The sequence below is a fragment of the Suricata suricatta genome, chromosome 11 (assembly GCF_006229205.1).
Source record: "Suricata suricatta isolate VVHF042 chromosome 11, meerkat_22Aug2017_6uvM2_HiC, whole genome shotgun sequence".
In the NCBI taxonomy this organism is placed as follows: Eukaryota; Metazoa; Chordata; class Mammalia; order Carnivora; family Herpestidae; genus Suricata; species Suricata suricatta.
In genome coordinates, this window is record NC_043710.1 from 14,443,930 (window position 1) to 14,462,065 (window position 18,136).

Below are 18,136 nucleotides of genomic sequence, written 5' to 3' on the forward strand. Positions count from 1 at the left end.
TTTTTTTCCCCAGATTTGGGAAATTCTCAGTTATAATTTGGTCAAGTATCCCTTCAGGCCCTTTCTCTCTGTCTTCCTCTTCAGGAATTCCTATGAGTCAGATGTTGTTCCGTTTGATTGTATCACTTAGATCTCTAATTCTCCTTTGCTGCTCCTGGATCAATTTCTCTCTCTTTTTTCAGCTTCCTCTTTTGCTATAACTATATCTTCTAATTCACCTATTCTTCTCTCTGCCTCATCAATCCTTGAGGTGGCTGCCTCCAGTTTGTTATTCACCTCACCTATAGCCTTTTTTAACTCATCAGTTGATTCTTTGATGCTTTTCTCAAGCCCAGCGATTAATCTTATGACAAGCTTTTTAAATTCTTGATCTGATATGTTGTCTAGATCTGCCTTGAGCAGTTCTGTGCCTGTAACTTCCTCCGGGAAGTTCTTCAGGAGAGAGTTTCTTTGTTTTGTCATTTTTGCTAGTTTTCTGTCTCCTGTCACCTTTAGAAAGCTTGTTGTGCTCTGTGCACCTATTAATATTTCTCTGTTAAGGGAGGCTTATTGACTGTCCAGGGCCTGCTTTTTCAGGAAATATTCTCTTAATGATGTCTTTCAGTTTCTCTTGTTGTGCCTGTGAGTATTTTACTTCCCTACTCTGCAATATTTGGGACTCGCCTTCTTGCACACTTTGGCTCGTTTCATGGTGTAGTCCTAAGAAGGAAAACAGACTGACAAACACAGAGGGAACAGAAGCACACATATACACAGACAAATCAAATAAAGAAACACAATATAGGGGGGAAAGAAAAGAAAGAAAGTGGGAGATAAAGAGATGAAAAGAAGAGAAGAGAAAATAAAAAGAAAAGAGAAAGAAGAAAAGAAGAAAAAAATATATATATATATAAAAGGGGGTCAGAGACAACAAAGGACAGTAGACCATTTAAAAGTGTATGCCCAGTTTAGGGGAGAGGTAAGGATGAGATACAGGAGAGTATATCTGGATTGCAAGAAGGTGAAAAAGTAAGGGAGAAAGGAGAAAGGAAAATAAGGAGTAAAATTTAAAAGAATTGAGTAAAGAAAAAGGAAAAAAGGTAATAATGACAAATAAGTACAAAACAAGTGAAGAAAGAAAAAAAAAATTTTTTTATATTATTAAAAAAAAAAAGCAGCAGCTCCCCCTGGTGGATAGGCGTGGTTTGATGTGGTGGGTCTTGGAGGCTGTTATCAGAGGCTCCGCCCCTGCCTGGGGCAAAATGAGCAGCAGGAAGTGAAGTGTGCACCTTCACAGACTCAATTGTGGAGTCCCCACCCCTAGCCAGGATTGCAATTGCAATGGGGGAAAGGAAAAAAAAAAAGAAAGAAAGAAAAGAAAAAAAATCCAAAAAAAAAAAAAAAAAAGAGTCTCTCTTTATTTTTGATAGCTGTTGCTCAAGGCGCTGTGCGCTGCTGGAAATGAACTGGGAGCTCCTGCAGTTTAAGCGCTTGCCCAGGCCTCCACCTGCCCCCGACTCCTTGTGGGAGGTCGTGTAGGTGTAGGCCCTATTTTTTCCTGTGGGCACCAGGGATTTGCGCAGTCCTGAAGGAGGCGAGGTGCACCGTGGAAATGCGGTCTGTGGTCCCATTCCCAAAACGAAGTTCAAATTGCTGGCCCCTGGCGCCGCCTCGCTCCGACCGCTCTCTGCTCTCTTTTTTTCAGCTTCCTCTTTTGCTATAACTATATCTTCTAATTCATCTATTCTTCTCTCTGCCTCATCAATCCTTGAGGTGGCTGCCTCCATTTTGCTATTCACCTCATTTGAGACCTTTTTTAACTCATCACATCTATTTTCAAAGTGCCTAGTCATTGTCTCAGTTGCTTCTTTGATGCTTTTTCAACCCCAGCAATTAATTTTATGACGTTTTTTAAATTCTTGATCTGGTATGTTGTCTAGATCTGCCTTGAGCAGTTCTGTAGCTTTGACTTCTTCCTGGAGGTTCTTCAGTGGAGAGTTCCTTCATTTTGTCTTTTTTCCTAGTTTTCTGTCTCTTGTCAGCTTTCAAAAGCTCGTTGTGCACTGTGCACCTGTTAATATTGCTCTGTTAAAGGAGGCTTATTGACTGTCCAGGGCCTGTCATTTCAGGAAATATTCTTTTCATAATGTCTCTCAGTTTCTCTTGTTGTGCCTTTGAATATTTTATTTCCCTACTCAGCGTTATTTGGGACTCATTGACATGCACATTTTGGATTGTTTCTTAGTGTAGCCCTAAGAAGGAAAACATACAGACAAACACAGAGGGAACAGAAGCACACAAATGCACAGACATATCAAACAAACCAACAAATTAAAAGGGGAAAGGAAAGAAAGAAAATGGAGAGGAAAGAGATGAAAAGAAGAGATGAAAAAAATAATAAAGGGGGTCAGGGACAACAAAGAACAATGGACAGTCTAAAAGTGTATGACCAGTTGAGGGGAGAGATAAGGATGAGATACAGGGGAATATATCTGGATTGCAAGGAAGAAAAAAGAATGAGAGAGAAAGAGGGAAAGAGTAGAAAGGAAAGTAAGGAGTAAAAATTTTAAAAAATTTAAATAAAAAAGGTAATAATAATAAAAAGTAAGTACAAAAAAAAGAAAAAGGAAGAAAAAAAGAAAAAAAAAGAAGCAGCAGCTTCCTCTTAAAAACAGGCGTGGTTTGGCATGGTAGGTCTTGGAGGCTGCTCTCAGAGGCTCTGCCTTGGTGGCTGTAGAGAGTAAAATGGCAGCAAGCCACGCTCTGCTGAAACTAGGCACTGTAGGCCACTCTAATGAGTCTGATTTCCTTGTGCAGCAGCTGAGCCAAGCTGTAATTTCCAGGCCCACCTCAGTTCAAAATCATGTACTTGCTTTGGTGGCTGACTTCTTAGGGAGAGGGATCAGTTTCTTTTGGCTCAGGCCAGGATTTTGCCTGTTGCTGCCTGAGGCAAGGTGTGCTGCCTGAGGTGAGGTATACAGCAGGAAGTGAAGTACACGTCCTCACAGACACCGCTGTGGACTCCCAGCCCCCAGTCAGGATCGCGATTGCGTTGGGGGAGCGATGAGTTTCTCTTTGGGCTGGCTGGGATTCGTGCTACTGCTGCTGGAGGCCCAGGCACTGCCAGAAATGAGCTGTGAGCTCCTGCAGGCAAAGTCCGCACCATGGCCTCCACTGCCGCCAACTCCCTGCCAGGATTGCGTAGGGGTGGGGGCTATTTTTTCCCTGTTGGCACCCGGGATTCGGGGTTCATGCAGCCAATGCTGGAGGCAAGATGTGCCTTGGAAATGAGGCGCGTGCTTCCTCTCCAGTAGCCAAGGTCGAAGTGAGCACCCCTGGGCCCGCCTCTGCTGTGGCTGCTGACTCCCAAGGGATGGCGCAGGGATGGAAGCTGTTCTTTCCCTTGTGCCACCCAGGTTCAGGATTCATGCTGCCCAGCAGTTATATATGGAGTGAGAGTTCTTCCTCTCCATGCGCGGTTAAGCATTCTTTATCTCGATTCCCCAAAGAGAGTACTATGAGTGTGTTCAGTTTCTCTGTCTCTTCCCTTTGTCTCTTTGGCTCCATGCCCTTGCCCCGTGTTGGGTTGGGACTCCCACCTCCCCTGCCCATCTCAGGCTGGCCCGTTTTTCAATCTTCCCACTTCACACTCACTCACTCAGGTATCTTTGAGGTTGTCTTCTTTCTGGAGTCAATATTTTCTCCTTCCGCTCTTGCAGATGGGAGTAATGTCCTTCTCAGTTCGATAGATGGGGCAGACGAAGTTTACAGAGCTCCCTTTCTCTCTGCCATCTTCGAACATATAGACTTTGGAATCACTATGGTGTGTGCTGAAACTAATGTGACATTGTGTACCAAGTATACCACAAAAAACAAACACATAACCTTCGTTTTTTTTGCACAAGTGACAATAATACTTCAATACAACTCAATTTCTTGTCGAGAACTTGGTGAAAAGCATGGAGCACCAGAGAATAACAGGTCTGTGCCTCTCCTATTTGAAAGCTTGCTGAACCCACACTTCTCTGAGTCTCTATTTCTCCTTGCGTGCTAGTGGATGACCCTCGATGATGTCAGAGATCTTTCCCTTTCACTAACCTCAAATATTCTTGTCTAAACTAAGGGAAAACCTCAATGCACCAAAGCTGATCTTGGCCAAGGCCCAAGTTTTCAGTTAGATGCATTTGCTTCTCAATCTAAACTTCTTTATATCTCACTGGTAGAGGGGTCTGCCTGAGTAGAAATGGGACAGTTTTGTATTGTGTGAAGAACTGAGAAGAAAACATCAAATTATGCTATTTGCATAAGGAGCAGTGATGATTAACAAAATGCACCCCAGGGAGGACCCTCTCTGTGACTAGGAGGCTTCCGGGGCTTGGGGCCTTCTGCAGGATAGGAGACTTTCCATGTTGCACATGTACTGAAAGGATCGATCTGTATGCCCATGAAAGGTTTTAAAACGAGGTTGAAAATACATCGTAGAAATACATTTAAATGTGTGTAAAGTGATATCTATGATCCAGTTTGAAAGTTCAAATTCTTGGAACACACCATCAATAGGGTACCAAGAGTTAATTACAATAACTTCCATAAGTACAGTGTGAATTGCATATAACATTGCATTACATAATTTGAGAAGCCTTGTTTGTTTATATAAAGTGGTAAAATATAACTTGTGAATTTGAGGCATAGATTTATTCCTTTATTGCAATCAGTATCTCCAAAAACAAAATCTCATGCTTAGGATCTCTCTCTCTCTCTCTCTCTCTCTCTCTCTCTCTCTCTCTCTCTCTCTCGATCTGTGAGGCATCTCCGTCAAGAATCCATTTCCTAAAGCAAGGTGCAATTGTCCAACCATGCAGTCCTTACAATGTGCCCTGACAAATGTACTATAATGCCCACTATGGCAGGTATCATGAAGTACAGAATATTCCAGAATGCCAGGCATAAGATCTAGAATGTCAAATCAGGAAGGGACCTGGAAGTCGTGTGATTCATTCCTCTTTTCAAGTTCATATAAAGAAAGTAAGAAAAAGAGTGTCGCTGAGGGGCCTTCTCTCCCCAAGTCTTGCAATATTTTTTTAATGTCTATTTATTTTTTGCCAGAGAAAGAGCAAGGTGTGGAGACAAAGAGAGAGAGTGGGCTTAGAGGATCCGAGGCTCAAAATCGAACCAGAGATCATGACCTTAGCTGAAGTGGGAGGTTCCACTGGCTGAGTCACCCACGCACCCCAAGTTTTGCACCTTTTGATGACTGCACACCACCTCCCTGCACCTATTGAATTTGTGGACATGAGGATCCTATACATAGAAAGATCCAGGAAAGGGTTTGAACACCAGACACTTCATTTCCCTTCAGACCATCTGTGCCAGCACCACACTTTCTTCATGGCATTCTTCATGTCTGTGTTTCTCAGCGTGTAGATGAGAGGGTTGAACATGGGAGCAATCATGGTGTAAAATAGGGCAAACACTTTGTCGTTACTGACAGAACCAGCCGTGGGGACGTATGTGAAGATGAGGGGCAAGAAGAACATGAACACGACTGTGATGTGAGAGCCGCAGGTGGAGAGGGCTTTGCGGCGGCCCTGAGATGAGTGGGACTTCAGGGTGGACAGGATGATGATGTAAGAAATCACCAAGGCAACAAAGGTCAAAATGCACAGCACTCCTGTGGTGGTAATGATCGCAATATCCAACAGGCTAGTGTCCATGCAGGCCAGCTTCAGCAAGGGGAAAACATCACAGAAATAGTGGTCTATCTGATTGGGGCCACAGAAGGGAAGTTCCACCACAATCAATACTTGGGAGATTGAATGGATAAATGCTCCCATAATCGAGGCCATCACAAGGCTATAGCGCACCTGTCTGCTCATGATGACCATGTAGTGAAGGGGTCTGCAGATGGCTGCATAACGGTCATAGGCCATGGCCACCAAGATGAAGATCTCGGTGCCACCAAAGAAATGGGCATAAAACATCTGTGCCACACAGCTGTTGTAAGAGATAGACTTCTTCTGAGCCAGTAGATCTGTGATCAGTTTGGGGGCCACTGTAGAGGTGAAGCAGACATCCATGAAAGACAGGTAGTTCAGGAAAAAGTACATGGGCTGTTCACTGAGGCGGCTACCCCTGATGGTAAGGAGAATGAGCAGGTTTCCAAAGAGAATTGCAATGTAGCAAAGTGAGAGCAGCACAAAGCTGGCAATCTTTGCATCCTCATCACTAAAAAGTCCCAGCAGGATAAATTCTGTGATATTTTCATGTCCCATTGCTTCTGTGGGTTTTATCGTTTAGAGGGGAAAGTTACCATTTTGAAACATCCAGCTTTTTAAAATTATTGATTTACTTGAAAAGTCATCCATTTGCTATGCATACATGCATACACATATATGTAATTTATTATGATATGGCCACTACGTATAGCACTAAGGGTCAAGATATGTAAAAAATTTATACATTTTCTGCCCACAGGTATATAGAGTTCATTAGAGTAGACATACACTAAAAATAATAGCACAGATGATTTAGTGAAATTATAATAATTCCCAAAGTTTCACACTTACTCTGAGCAAAAAGATTAATGATTAGAAGATGAAATTTTTTTAGGTCAAATTTAGAGATGCAGTTTTCATATTATATTTTAATAGTGATTTTTGAATCTTCGGTATATATAAAAGAACACTGAGGTTATCTGTCCTTCAACAGTGGCCTTATCCTTCTCAGCCCTTCCCAGTACTAAGTCTGCTAAATCCTGAAAGTTTAGTAACATTTAGACATCAGTGAGCTCATAATTTTAAATATTAGACCTCTAGGGAACATTTTCAGAAAGTGCCTTAGAACCTTTTCTTGAACCTTTGTGAAAACAGAAGGAAGGAAAAAGAGCAACAATCAGATCTTTGGGGAAAACATTGCTCCATTGTAGGGGGTTCTACTATATTTCTGGTTTACTGGAATTGACCTCACTTCCCAGTTTACCTTCCAGTCTAACCAGGAACTTCCACTGTTTTTGTCTCTTAGTCCCTTTTCTGGTGCTTCCTAGTAGGACAGCACCCATGAAGGGTCAAATTGTATGCAGAGATGCTTTTCCACTAGATCTGTTCTACTACTTTGTATCTCTTTAAATTGAACTGCTTTCCTTAACAGGCTAACTACACACTCATGGGCCCTGGTCCTGAAATATGTTAGTGAAAAAGGACACATTACTTTGGGGCAAAGTATTATGCTAACTCTTACTTCCTTTTGGTAACATTATCTAAAATGTACAACAAAACTATTCAACTAGTGCTTTGTTATACAAAACATAAACTCTCCATACTGATAAAATGGGCCAGCTGGATTGGTAATGGTTATAATGGTAACTGAACAATGCCTTTCATTTATGAAAGTTCTTATGAGATTATTTTAGAAAATGTACATTTGGCATAAAAAGATATTTTTTTTTTTGAGGTTGGGGAGAAAAAAGATAAGGAGACAGAGAATCCCAACCAGGCTCTATGCCCAGTGTGAAGCTGAAAGGAAAGCTTGATTCACAACCAAAAGGTTGAAAACAAGAGTCAGATTTTTAATTAACTGAGTCACACAAACACCCCACAAAGAGATATATAACTGAATTTTAGAGAGTTTGTGAACTTTGAGGTTGAATTTTATGAATGAACCCCAAATCAACACCCTGTGGTCTAATTTCTTGCAAAACTATATGAAATTGTCACTATCAGACAAGCAAAACGAGCTGCAATATTTCTGGGCTATGGTGTGATATGTTTCAGAAAAGCAGTTAATGATTATTTTATCTGTGACCTATCTATTTCCTAAAAAAGAGAATTTCCGGGGCCCTTATGTGTCTCAGGCAGTTAAGCATCCGACTTTAGCTCACATCATTATCACTCTGTCCACGGGTTTGAGCTCCGCATCACCTTCTGTGCTGACAGCTCAGAGCCTGCAGTCTGCTTCAGATGCTGTGTCTCCTCCTCTCTCTGAACCTCCCCTGCTCACACTCTGTCTCTCAAAAATAAATAAGAAACATTAAAAAGTTAAAAAAGAGAATTCCATTCTTGAGTATAGAATGGCATTAAAAGTATAAAAAGATTGAAAGAAGTTAAAAGATTATACCATGATTCGGGTTAAGGAGTATCAATATAAAAACTTTGTCAATTCTTCTCAAATTTTCAATACATTCAATAATTAAAACAAAACTTCTGACAAAATTTTTTATGTAAAACTGATTCAGTTTCTCAGAAAGAGTTATTATCTAGTGTAGGTCAACTAATTTTTTAAAAAGAAAAGCTAAAAGAATAGACATACATACTTTTTCAAAATTGACGTGTCTTAAAAATTATGACAATTCAAAGGTCATAGGTAGAGACATATTGCTGGACTTGAAGTCAGTCAATAAAATACACATAGATCTTGAAATTTAATCTGTATTTCAGTTGAAATTTCAAGTTGATATGAACTCTGGTGAATTCAAAGTAATGTGAACTTTAACGTTAGAACATTGAATCTCCCTGTGGAAAAAATATATCTCATAAGGCACAGGAAATTATCATCCAAACAGTTGAAAGATACAAATGCATCAAACAAAACTAGGAAAAAATATTTGAGAAATAATTAGAATGGGTTTATAGCTTAGGTAGGAACAGTTTTTAGTCAAAGCACAAAAAGCAAATTTAAAAAAGTTATTTAAATTTAGTTGACTAATATTTCACTAACCCAAATATTTTTAAAAGTGGCCAATGGGAATAAATATTTCTAAATCTCGTGATTCGATCATATAAACACTAGTAGCCCAATTTTTTCTATATTGCTCTAAAATAGCAAAATGTTTGACAAGGCAATAGATAGTAAAGAAATTACTACTGGCCAAAACCGTATATAAAAATATTCAACTTTATTAGAACCAGGGTAATGCAGATTAAACAAGAATGAGATATTATATTCCCACTCATCAAACTCATAAAAAATAAAATTTAAAAGGTTGGCCCTGTAAAATTTTGATGAAAGACCCAGCAAAAATATCCCAGAAAGCATACAAAAGGACATCCTCTGCAGACATTTAAGTTTGGAAAATAAATGTGATCTAAAACCAGGCAACAGAATGGAAATAATGGGTGGCATGTTCTTGTTATGGAGAACTAGACAAGCTTCATGTTTGATGCCTAAGAGACATCCATCATGATACAAGTCACTAACACATATATTGAGTGGAAAATATAATCAGGTACACAAAAATAATCCCTGTATGATAACATGCATATTAAAGAAGAGAAGGAGGAGGAAGAGGAGCAAGAGGATCATAGCCACAGAAGATCATGTAATTTCTATGAGAACCTCTGTGCTTATAAAATAACAAGAAAAAGTGTGGAAGGAAAGATTTACTTCTCAGAAATAAAGGAGATGATGTCCAATGGGGATTTTAGTATTGTACAATATTTTAATTACTTTATCAAAGAGATTATATTTCATTACTGCTTCTGTAATTTAAGTTAATTTAAAATCCATCACTGAGCATCATTTCATGTGCCTGTAGATCATCTGGATGTCTTTTTGGAGAAGTGTCTGTTCATGTCTTCTTCCCATTTCTTCACTGGATTATTCATTTTTTGGGTGTGAAGTTTGGTGAGTTCCTTGTAGATTTTGGATAAGAGCCCTTAATCCAATATGCAATTTGCCACTGTCTTTTCCTATTCTGTAGGTTGTCTATTAGTTTTTTGGATTATTTCTTTTGCAGTGCAGAAGCTTCCCACATCTATTTGTTAAAGAAACATTCATCAATTATAATATTTGAACTTTTCTAACTGTGGTCACTGAAATTTTCTCCCATACTACTCCTATTCATTTCAAATATCAGAGATTATTGCTCAATATTACATACCTGTGGCCAGCAAGGCAAAAAATGGAGATTCTTGTCCTGATCTGCCGCCTCCTGCTTAAATTGTTTGGGTATCTATTTCCTCTTAAGAAACTAAGGAATTGTAGTTTTCATGGATTCTTCCAGCTGCAAAGAACTAATTTTTTAATCAAGTGCTTTACTAACTCATTTAGCAGCTTAGCAAAATGATCAAATAATTTTCCTCTATTTTTTTTACCATCTTTGTTCTCTTTTCTTAATCTATACAATTGTTTGATTTCCCCCCATCTTTTATGGTTATTTATCATTGGTTTTCTATCCAAAGCAGAGTATACAACATATCACAATTTTCTCCTGACCTGGCAGCTAACATGTTTCAAGTTTCAAAACAGGGTTTCAAGATAGACTTTCTTTTTTCATTTTCTATTAGAAAAGACCTTTTACAATTGTTTTGTGATCTATTAAAATGCAAAATTGTTACACAAATTAGGAGTCTAAAAGGTATAAAATAAATCCTTACCAAGAATATATATATTTTATAATAATAGTAATTATCCTGGAAACAAGCGGTTATAGATAGTCTTGAGCTGTGTAGAGGGATGGCATAGGCTCAGGTGTGCACTAATAGAAAAGGAAAGACTAAATAAAAGATGGAAACTGGAAAAAACAAAACTCACGTATTTAGTATCAGCCAATTCCAATTAATATTTAAGGGGATGTGTCCTTGTCTTCTTGAACTCATGACCACAAATGAAGTAAAAAATCTCTTCTAAATCAAACAAATAAATAAATCTCAGGAACAAAAAATGCAATGAGAAAAAAATCTCATGCTTTGTACGTAGCTTTCAAATTATATTTAAAATAAATATACATCTTAGGAGTACCTGAGTGGCTCAGTAGGCTAAACATCCAACTTCATCTCAGGTCATGATCTTATGGTTTGAGTTCAAACCCCACGTTGGGCTCTGTGATGACAACTCTCTGTCTCTCAATAATAAATAAACATTAAAATGGTTTTATAATAGATAAAATAAATATACATCTTTAGAACTAACTGCATGTCAGAACAAGAATGAGAATTAGACCACAAAACTAGAAGGACAATTCCAAACGTATCTAGGCCTTTCTAATTTGTCAGTTTCCCTTTCATGCAATAATGTTGCTACAAGGTCTCCTTTCCTAACTGGGCTGGGCTTGGAGGCTCTTGGAGAAGCTGCAAGGGAAGAGTCAGGCAGAGTATTTAAAGGCACTGGAGGGACATGGTTGCATTGTCAAGGACAATCCCTATGGGAACTCTTGGACAAGGCTCCTGAAATTAAATTCTGGTGATTTTAATTTGCTATTGCTTTGGCCAAGGTGATTTATATGATAGATGTCTTTTAGATTTCCTCACACATATGACATTAAACATCAAATGTAGCTGTTATGGTGGGTGGATGACCAAAAAGGTTTTAAAAGAGACTTCTTATTTCTACACAAGAAATAACCCCTAATGCATTCATTATACTTGTTAAGGGTCTTCCACTGTCTCTATTATCAAGGCTAATTATTTAATTAATAATGTAATCAGCTTTCCCCTAAAATGATTATAGTCAAACATAAATGTCCCCATTCCCACAAAATTTATCCTCATTTTATCACCTTTCCCCCATGTAATTCCATCTTCCAAGTCATCCCATTACACTCCCTGTAACTCATTTCACCAGATCATTTGATACTCTTTTCATAGTCTGAAGTGTTTTGGTTTTGTTTTGAGGGTTTTGTGCATATCCTTTAAATATTGATGTTCTTCTCTCATCCTTTCAACAGACTATTAACTCAAGAAAAATAGAGTCTGCTCTTTCTCATATGTACTTAATAGTTTAAATTTTAATGATGGCAAGTATAATAGCAAAAATTGATAACAGTCATTACATTATGTTAGTAATTGTATGAAGGGCTTAAGTGATTTTTAAAATTTAATGCACATAGTGACCCTATGAGATGATATTATTAATATTTCCACTGAGGCACAAGAGAAAACTGACAAGACTAAGCAGCTAGTAACTTAGCATAGTAGAATCTGACCTTGGCTAAGATATTCTACTAACCCTACAATGACTGTGAACAGTACTACCACACTTTACACCAAATTTATACCTTAATATTTCTGGATTTTTATTAAGATAATAAAATAATGTCTTGCATATTTCAAGATTAAACTGAAATTTTGAATTGTGTAGTTAGGAGTCATATTTTGTTTCCCAACTTGTACAGTCCACTTATAGTAAAACCTCAATTGCATCAACAAAATAAATAAGATAATATTGATAGTTTTGATCATTTGATGATGGAAAAGTAACAAAATTTAAAGGATTTATTTTTAACTTTTTATTTAACTATACTTATAATTGTGTTTAACTGCCTAAACAATTTAATTTTTATGCTTGTGATAGAAACATTGAAAGGAGGTATGATTATCTTTATGTGTGCACGTGTGTGCACATGCAATTGTACATGTAAATGGTAACAAGATAGCTGAAGGATGCACCAAGCAACAATGTCAAACTTAATCAAATATTCATCTTAAGTGTTTAGAAGAAGTGAACACTTAGTATGAAATGCATTTACCAGATGTCCAGAGTGATTTCATGTTTGCCATTTCATACGTTGAAGTCTGAGTCTCTAAATCCCGAGTGTGCCTTTCACTGGCTATGATTTTGGGTGAGGCACTTATTTTGCTGGAATTTAGAATCTTCACATATAAGTACAAGTAATTTTCATACTTAAGTAATTTAAGCATTAGACTTTCTGCTGTCAGCACACAGGCTGCTTTAGTCCTCTGTCCCCTCCTCTCTCTGCCCCTCCCCAGCTGGTTCTCTCTCTCTCTTTCTTTACATATAGATACAGACATAGATATCGAATAATTAAATAAGTAATGACTTAAAAATAAGTCATATATAGAAAGACAAATACCATTTGAAATCACATGTGAAATTTTAAAAAATAAATCAATAAATTGAAATCAGAGATAGAGAAGTGATTGATGGTTGCCAGAGTGGGGGATAGGGAGATTGGGTAAAATAGGTGAAGGTGGTCAAAAGGAAGAAGCTTCCAGTTATAAAAAAGGAAGAAGCTTCCAGTTATAAAATAAACAAATATTACATCATGGGAGTGTAATAATATATACTATAGTGTCTACAGCTAATAACACTATATTTTTATTAGAAAACTGTAAAGAGTAGCTCTTAAAAGTTTTCATCACTAGAAAAAATTAGAACTATGTATGGTGATGGATGCTAACTAGACTCATGGTGATTGTTTTTACAATATTGAATTTCTGGAATATTAAATCCTTTGGTTGTGCAGCTGAAACTAATAATAATGTTATGTGCTAGTTACATCTCAATAACAAAAAGTGGAACCTATCTCTGCATACTTCCATCCGGGGTAAACTTGGGATAGAGATAAGCTTCAACCAGATGAGCTGAATGTAGCAAAATGATGTTGTTAATCCCTAAAGGTTGGCCTAGGAGGTATTGAAGCTTTTACTTTTGTGAAGCAACAGTTGCCCTAAAATAACTGTGGTTTGGGAGAGCCCAATCTACGCTTCTGGAGAATAAAGAGAGCTGACGTATCTGAGCCAATCGCCAGATGTATGAATGAGGCCATCTTGGAACACATACTCCATTCAAATTCCATCTGCACCATTCAGAGTGTTTAGAGGTGAAAACAGAAGGACTACCCAGTTGAATGCAACCACAATTGCAGAATCATAATCAAATAAATTCCTTTTATGTCTTTAAATTTTGGTTTTTCTTTAAACTACTAATTTGGGGGGTAAACTTTGTGGATTGTAAGCCACTAATTTTTTGCCTAGTGTTCTTTGCCAGCATGTAGCAGTAGATAACTTACACATCAAGTTCACACAAGGCAGAAAGTGGTAGATAAACACTGTGAAGTGTCAGAGGACTGTCACATGGATAGTGTTCTTAAGACTCCTGTGGTCTGAGGCACAGATTCCATCAATTTAAAAAGAAAGCTTTTCCTATTCACATCTCCTAAAAAGAGACACAGTTAAAACAGGAAAGAGGGTGCTATTTGAAATCTTTTATCTTGTGATTATAAAGATAATTCATGTTCAGGAGGATAGTGACAAAGGCCAAGGAGAAAAGAGTCAAGTAAGTCCCTTTGGGGGTGAAAGTGAAGGTCACCTGAACAATCAGGCAACTTGGAATTAACAGCTGAGTGTGGGGGGATCAAGCATGAATCTCAGATTGTTGTGTCACTAAGATTCCTGTACTTCTGTTGCTTATAGCCTGAGATGCCTTAATAATGGCCTTCATTTTATCATGATATTAAGAGCTCATAGATGAAGACATTTCTGGAAACTATTCTCCATCTTTAGGTCACTTGTGAGAATGATGTGGCAAGACTTTGACTCACATCCATGTGGGCACTTCTGAAATCCTACCCACCATATTTCCTTTCGCTGCTGAGGTAGAAGAAGCTGTGTGACATGATAGGAACCTAATATGGCCAGTGGCTTTCCCACAAAGCTTGTGTCCTGATCTGAATGCCCTCACTGACAGTTCAGACTCTGGCTTTTCCCACAGAAGCAGGAAGAGTCCAGCGACATGGCCAGACTGCCCTGCAAATGGCCCCCTGGGGGGTGAATTTTGGCCTCTGAGAAAGGGAAGCCAATGGCTATATTTCTCCCCTTTATAGCAATTTACAGATTGGAAAAGGGACAGTCTCCCATAGCAGGTCCAGTGAGATCAAGAAATTCACTGTCCAAGTAGATACATTCCAGCTAAGAGTAGAGACAAGCAAGGGTCTAGGATTTTAGGCATTGTATGGAAAAGGAAGCACGAGGTTTGATGATAGTAAGAAGGCCAAAGAAAGAGTAGCAAGAATAAGGAGAAAGGAAAAAGTGAGGAATAGGAGAGGAAAGAATATTAGTGATCAAAAGTCAATGTTAATGGCTTACAGTCAAAGGGTAAAAGAAAGAAAGCCTACACTACTATTTGTCCAAGGTATGAGGTAGAAGTAAACTTCTCACCAATTTCTCCAGAAATCAGCAGAGATTCAATTAAGAAGAAAAGCAGTGAACCTCAATGGTACTATTGAATCAACTATTTTTCAATCAAATAGAACTTTCAAAGGAGTAGAATAAAATTCAAAAAATAACTCCCAAATTGATATTTTAAAACATGTGCTAAATTAAATATTTAATATCTTTTTATATTTAAATATATTCATCCCATAAACAAGATATCAATCATACACAATTACCTCAGTTTGCTGAAATGCTTTGGATTACTGATATTGTCCTAAATGCAACAACAGACTGGTTTTTAAATTTAGCAAGTAAAGAAAAATTTTTTAAAAAATTTAACACGTTGACAAGATCATTGTTACTTCTCCAATGTGGTTCTGAATATGGAGGGAGACTTTGGGAGAAAGACTTTCCCCAAGGGCATTAACAGTTTGCATCATTCTCTTTGAACAGACCTAATAAGAAGTAGAGGAAGGAACATTTCTTGCCAAAGATACTGTAAAATTGTAGATTTCAGCAGATGAGAATTATAACCAGGAATGAGGAAGACCTGACTTTTACCAGCCCTTGAATTTTGGAGGTCAGAGATTTCTGATACTAATCATCACAAAGCAATTCCTAAGGAATTACTCTCTTATGGATAGCTGCATCCAAATTATCTCAGAAGATATACAAATATAAAACAAAATTCAAGTTCTGGACAGTACTGGTGAGAACATTTTTCTTCTAAAACTAAAATAAAAGGGGTTATGGAAAAGAGGAATTAAATAAAATTTCTATATTTTGAATGCCTGTAAGATATGTGCAAGACACTGTTCTCAAAAATAAGGGGAGAACAAAATTATTAAGATGATAATCAGGAAATAAAGGTCATCTACACATGATTATAAGTTGTACACATGTATAATCATGTATAAATTATAGTAACATGATTGTGAAAAAGAATATAACAATAATTTCAAAAGAAATTGAGGCACTGTCATGTTTGAAATGCTCAGAAGGAAGAGCAAGAAATTCTTTGAGATGAGTCTTGATTCAAAGAGAAATAAGGGTTCTTCTAGGACCATACTGACTGAATAAGAGAAGGATAATACCCAAGCTTGTGTTTCTTCTAAAATGCCAGTTTCTTCTAAAAGCAAACTGAGCTACATAATTCACAGTTATCAAAAACGATTATTGAGTTCTCTTCAATGGAAGGGCTCTCTCCAGGGGAAAAGAGTTGTTTTTGTTTTGTTGGCTTGTTTTTGTTTTTTTAATTCAGAAAGAATAACAAAGGAGAATGAACATGTAAAATCAAGGGGGTAATCTTGACTCTGAATCTGAATTATTAATGCAGTTATGGTTTTTTACCATTACTGTGATTATCATTATTTTGTGTTGAATAAGAGAGGACCCGCCTGTAATGACTACTCTGTTAGCTCTGCTACACAGACTTGAGGAAGGACAGCCTTGTCGTTTCCCAAAAGCTGGAAGTAACAGGCATTGTTGCTGCAGAGACAGTTGAGAGCACAGAGTTAGGTAGAAGCCAAAAGTGCTACATGTGACAGATCTTGAGGGGATGTGGCCTCAGACGGACAAAATTCCTAATGATGACCTAAAACACTGTGACCCCATCATAACCTACATTTCTGTCTGTGGCTCAGTTTGAGAAAGAAATTGTACGTTTGACTCAAGACTATTGCACATACCCTTTTCCATACACACATTCTGGTGACCTCACTAGAGCACGTGAGGTCCCAACACTGAAGCTACATCTGACATTGTCCTCTTCCTAAATCAGTTTAAAATTTCTCCGGTGATGACATCTTCAAAATATGTAATGTTTCCTCTGTGGGAGAATAGATACATAGATAGGATGAAACCTGAAAGACTTAATGGACAAATGAAGGAATTAGTAAAATTAAGGCCAAAGTATTTCCATTTTATCCCTTTTTCTTTTTACTGTTTGTTAACAGACAAATATTTAAAATACTAGGGCAGGGGCACCTGGGTGATTCAGTCAGTTGGTTAGCAGCTGACTCTTGATTTCAGTTGAGGTCATGATCTCACATGGGATAGAGCCCACAAATAGCTCTTCACTGATAGTGTGGAGCCTGCTTGGGCTTCCTTGTCCCCCTCTCTTTGTCTGCCTCCCCTACTCTCTCCCCTCTCTCTCTCTCTCTCTCTCTCTCTCTCTCTCTCTCTTTCTCTCTCTCTCAAAAATCAATCAATCAATCAATCAACTAAGGCAAAATAATTCCAGGGAACCTTCAAACACAGAGTCTCAGATGAGAACTTATCCCCGGATTTCACTTCCCCTTCTTTCAAATCCAAAACGTCTGGATGTGTCTCTAGCAGTTCCTTTTATTGCTTTATCTTCTTCTCTTTTCTTTTACTTGTTTTATTTTATTTCATTATTTTATTTTTTTTTATTGCTTTTACCAGGGTTTCATGGCTATTCCTGCTGACAGAACCGAATTTATTTCATAAAAGAAATAACTGTTCATATGATAGAGAATAATGAAATTGAAACTTTCTCATTTCACAAGCTCAACACCAGAAGCCCCTGAAACTAAACGATTTTTCTAGAGTTATAGCACCACTGTCTCAGAATGAGATTGGTATAATTTTATCCTTTTTGTAAATGCACTCACCACCTCTTGGCTGTAAGAACTCAATATCAAATAGGGGACCATAAATTCATGGACACGAAAATCAAGTTTCCTAAGAAGTTCTTGCAGACGTCACTCACACTCAACTACTTGCACACTCATGGAAGTATTCAGATGGAAAATATGGTACAGATTTTGATTTCTGAGACAAAAATAAGACAGGCTTTTCCAGATATATAAATATCACCCTATCCGTCAACATGGGGTTGTTTCAAAATTAAGTTGAGTGTCTCATACAGGATTAGAACTAGCAAACTTGTAGAAACAGATTTTTAAAACCTTTGAAAAAGGTGAGATTTTTGGGTAGACGTATGGCTTAGAGAATTTGCTTTATCTCTCTGGACTTGGTTTGCTCATCTGAAGTGAAGGAATGGACTCCGATGGAGGTTAGATGATCAAAATATGGACGCTTCAATTTCTTTAAGGATACATGCCAAGTAGCAGTAAGTACCCATCTTTCCATTTTCAACTCACGATGGTTCTCCATTTATTCTGAATCAGAAATAAATGTCTTTTTTGCTTGTTCTGTTTTTCTTTCAGATACTTTCGTGATCTCTTGGGAATTGGACATGATAGACTAATTCCATGGAAAAAGTAAACAATGTAACCGAATTCATT

At 37.8% G+C, this 18,136-nt stretch overlaps 1 protein-coding gene and 1 long non-coding RNA gene across 2 annotated transcripts; one reads left to right on the forward strand and one right to left on the reverse strand.

The window, feature by feature from the left end:
* Positions 1–5,324: 5,324 nt before the first annotated feature.
* Positions 5,325–6,251, reverse strand: LOC115272118 (olfactory receptor 4P4-like). Its single transcript, XM_029915146.1, has one exon. It carries the CDS (start codon positions 6,249–6,251, stop codon positions 5,325–5,327), a length of 927 nt encoding a protein of 308 aa, XP_029771006.1.
* Positions 6,252–17,880: 11,629 nt separating this feature from the next.
* Positions 17,881–18,130, forward strand: LOC115272119. Its single transcript, XR_003900255.1, has 2 exons — positions 17,881–17,961; positions 18,059–18,130. It is a non-coding gene; the product is annotated as an uncharacterized LOC115272119 (long non-coding RNA).
* Positions 18,131–18,136: the final 6 nt, after the last annotated feature.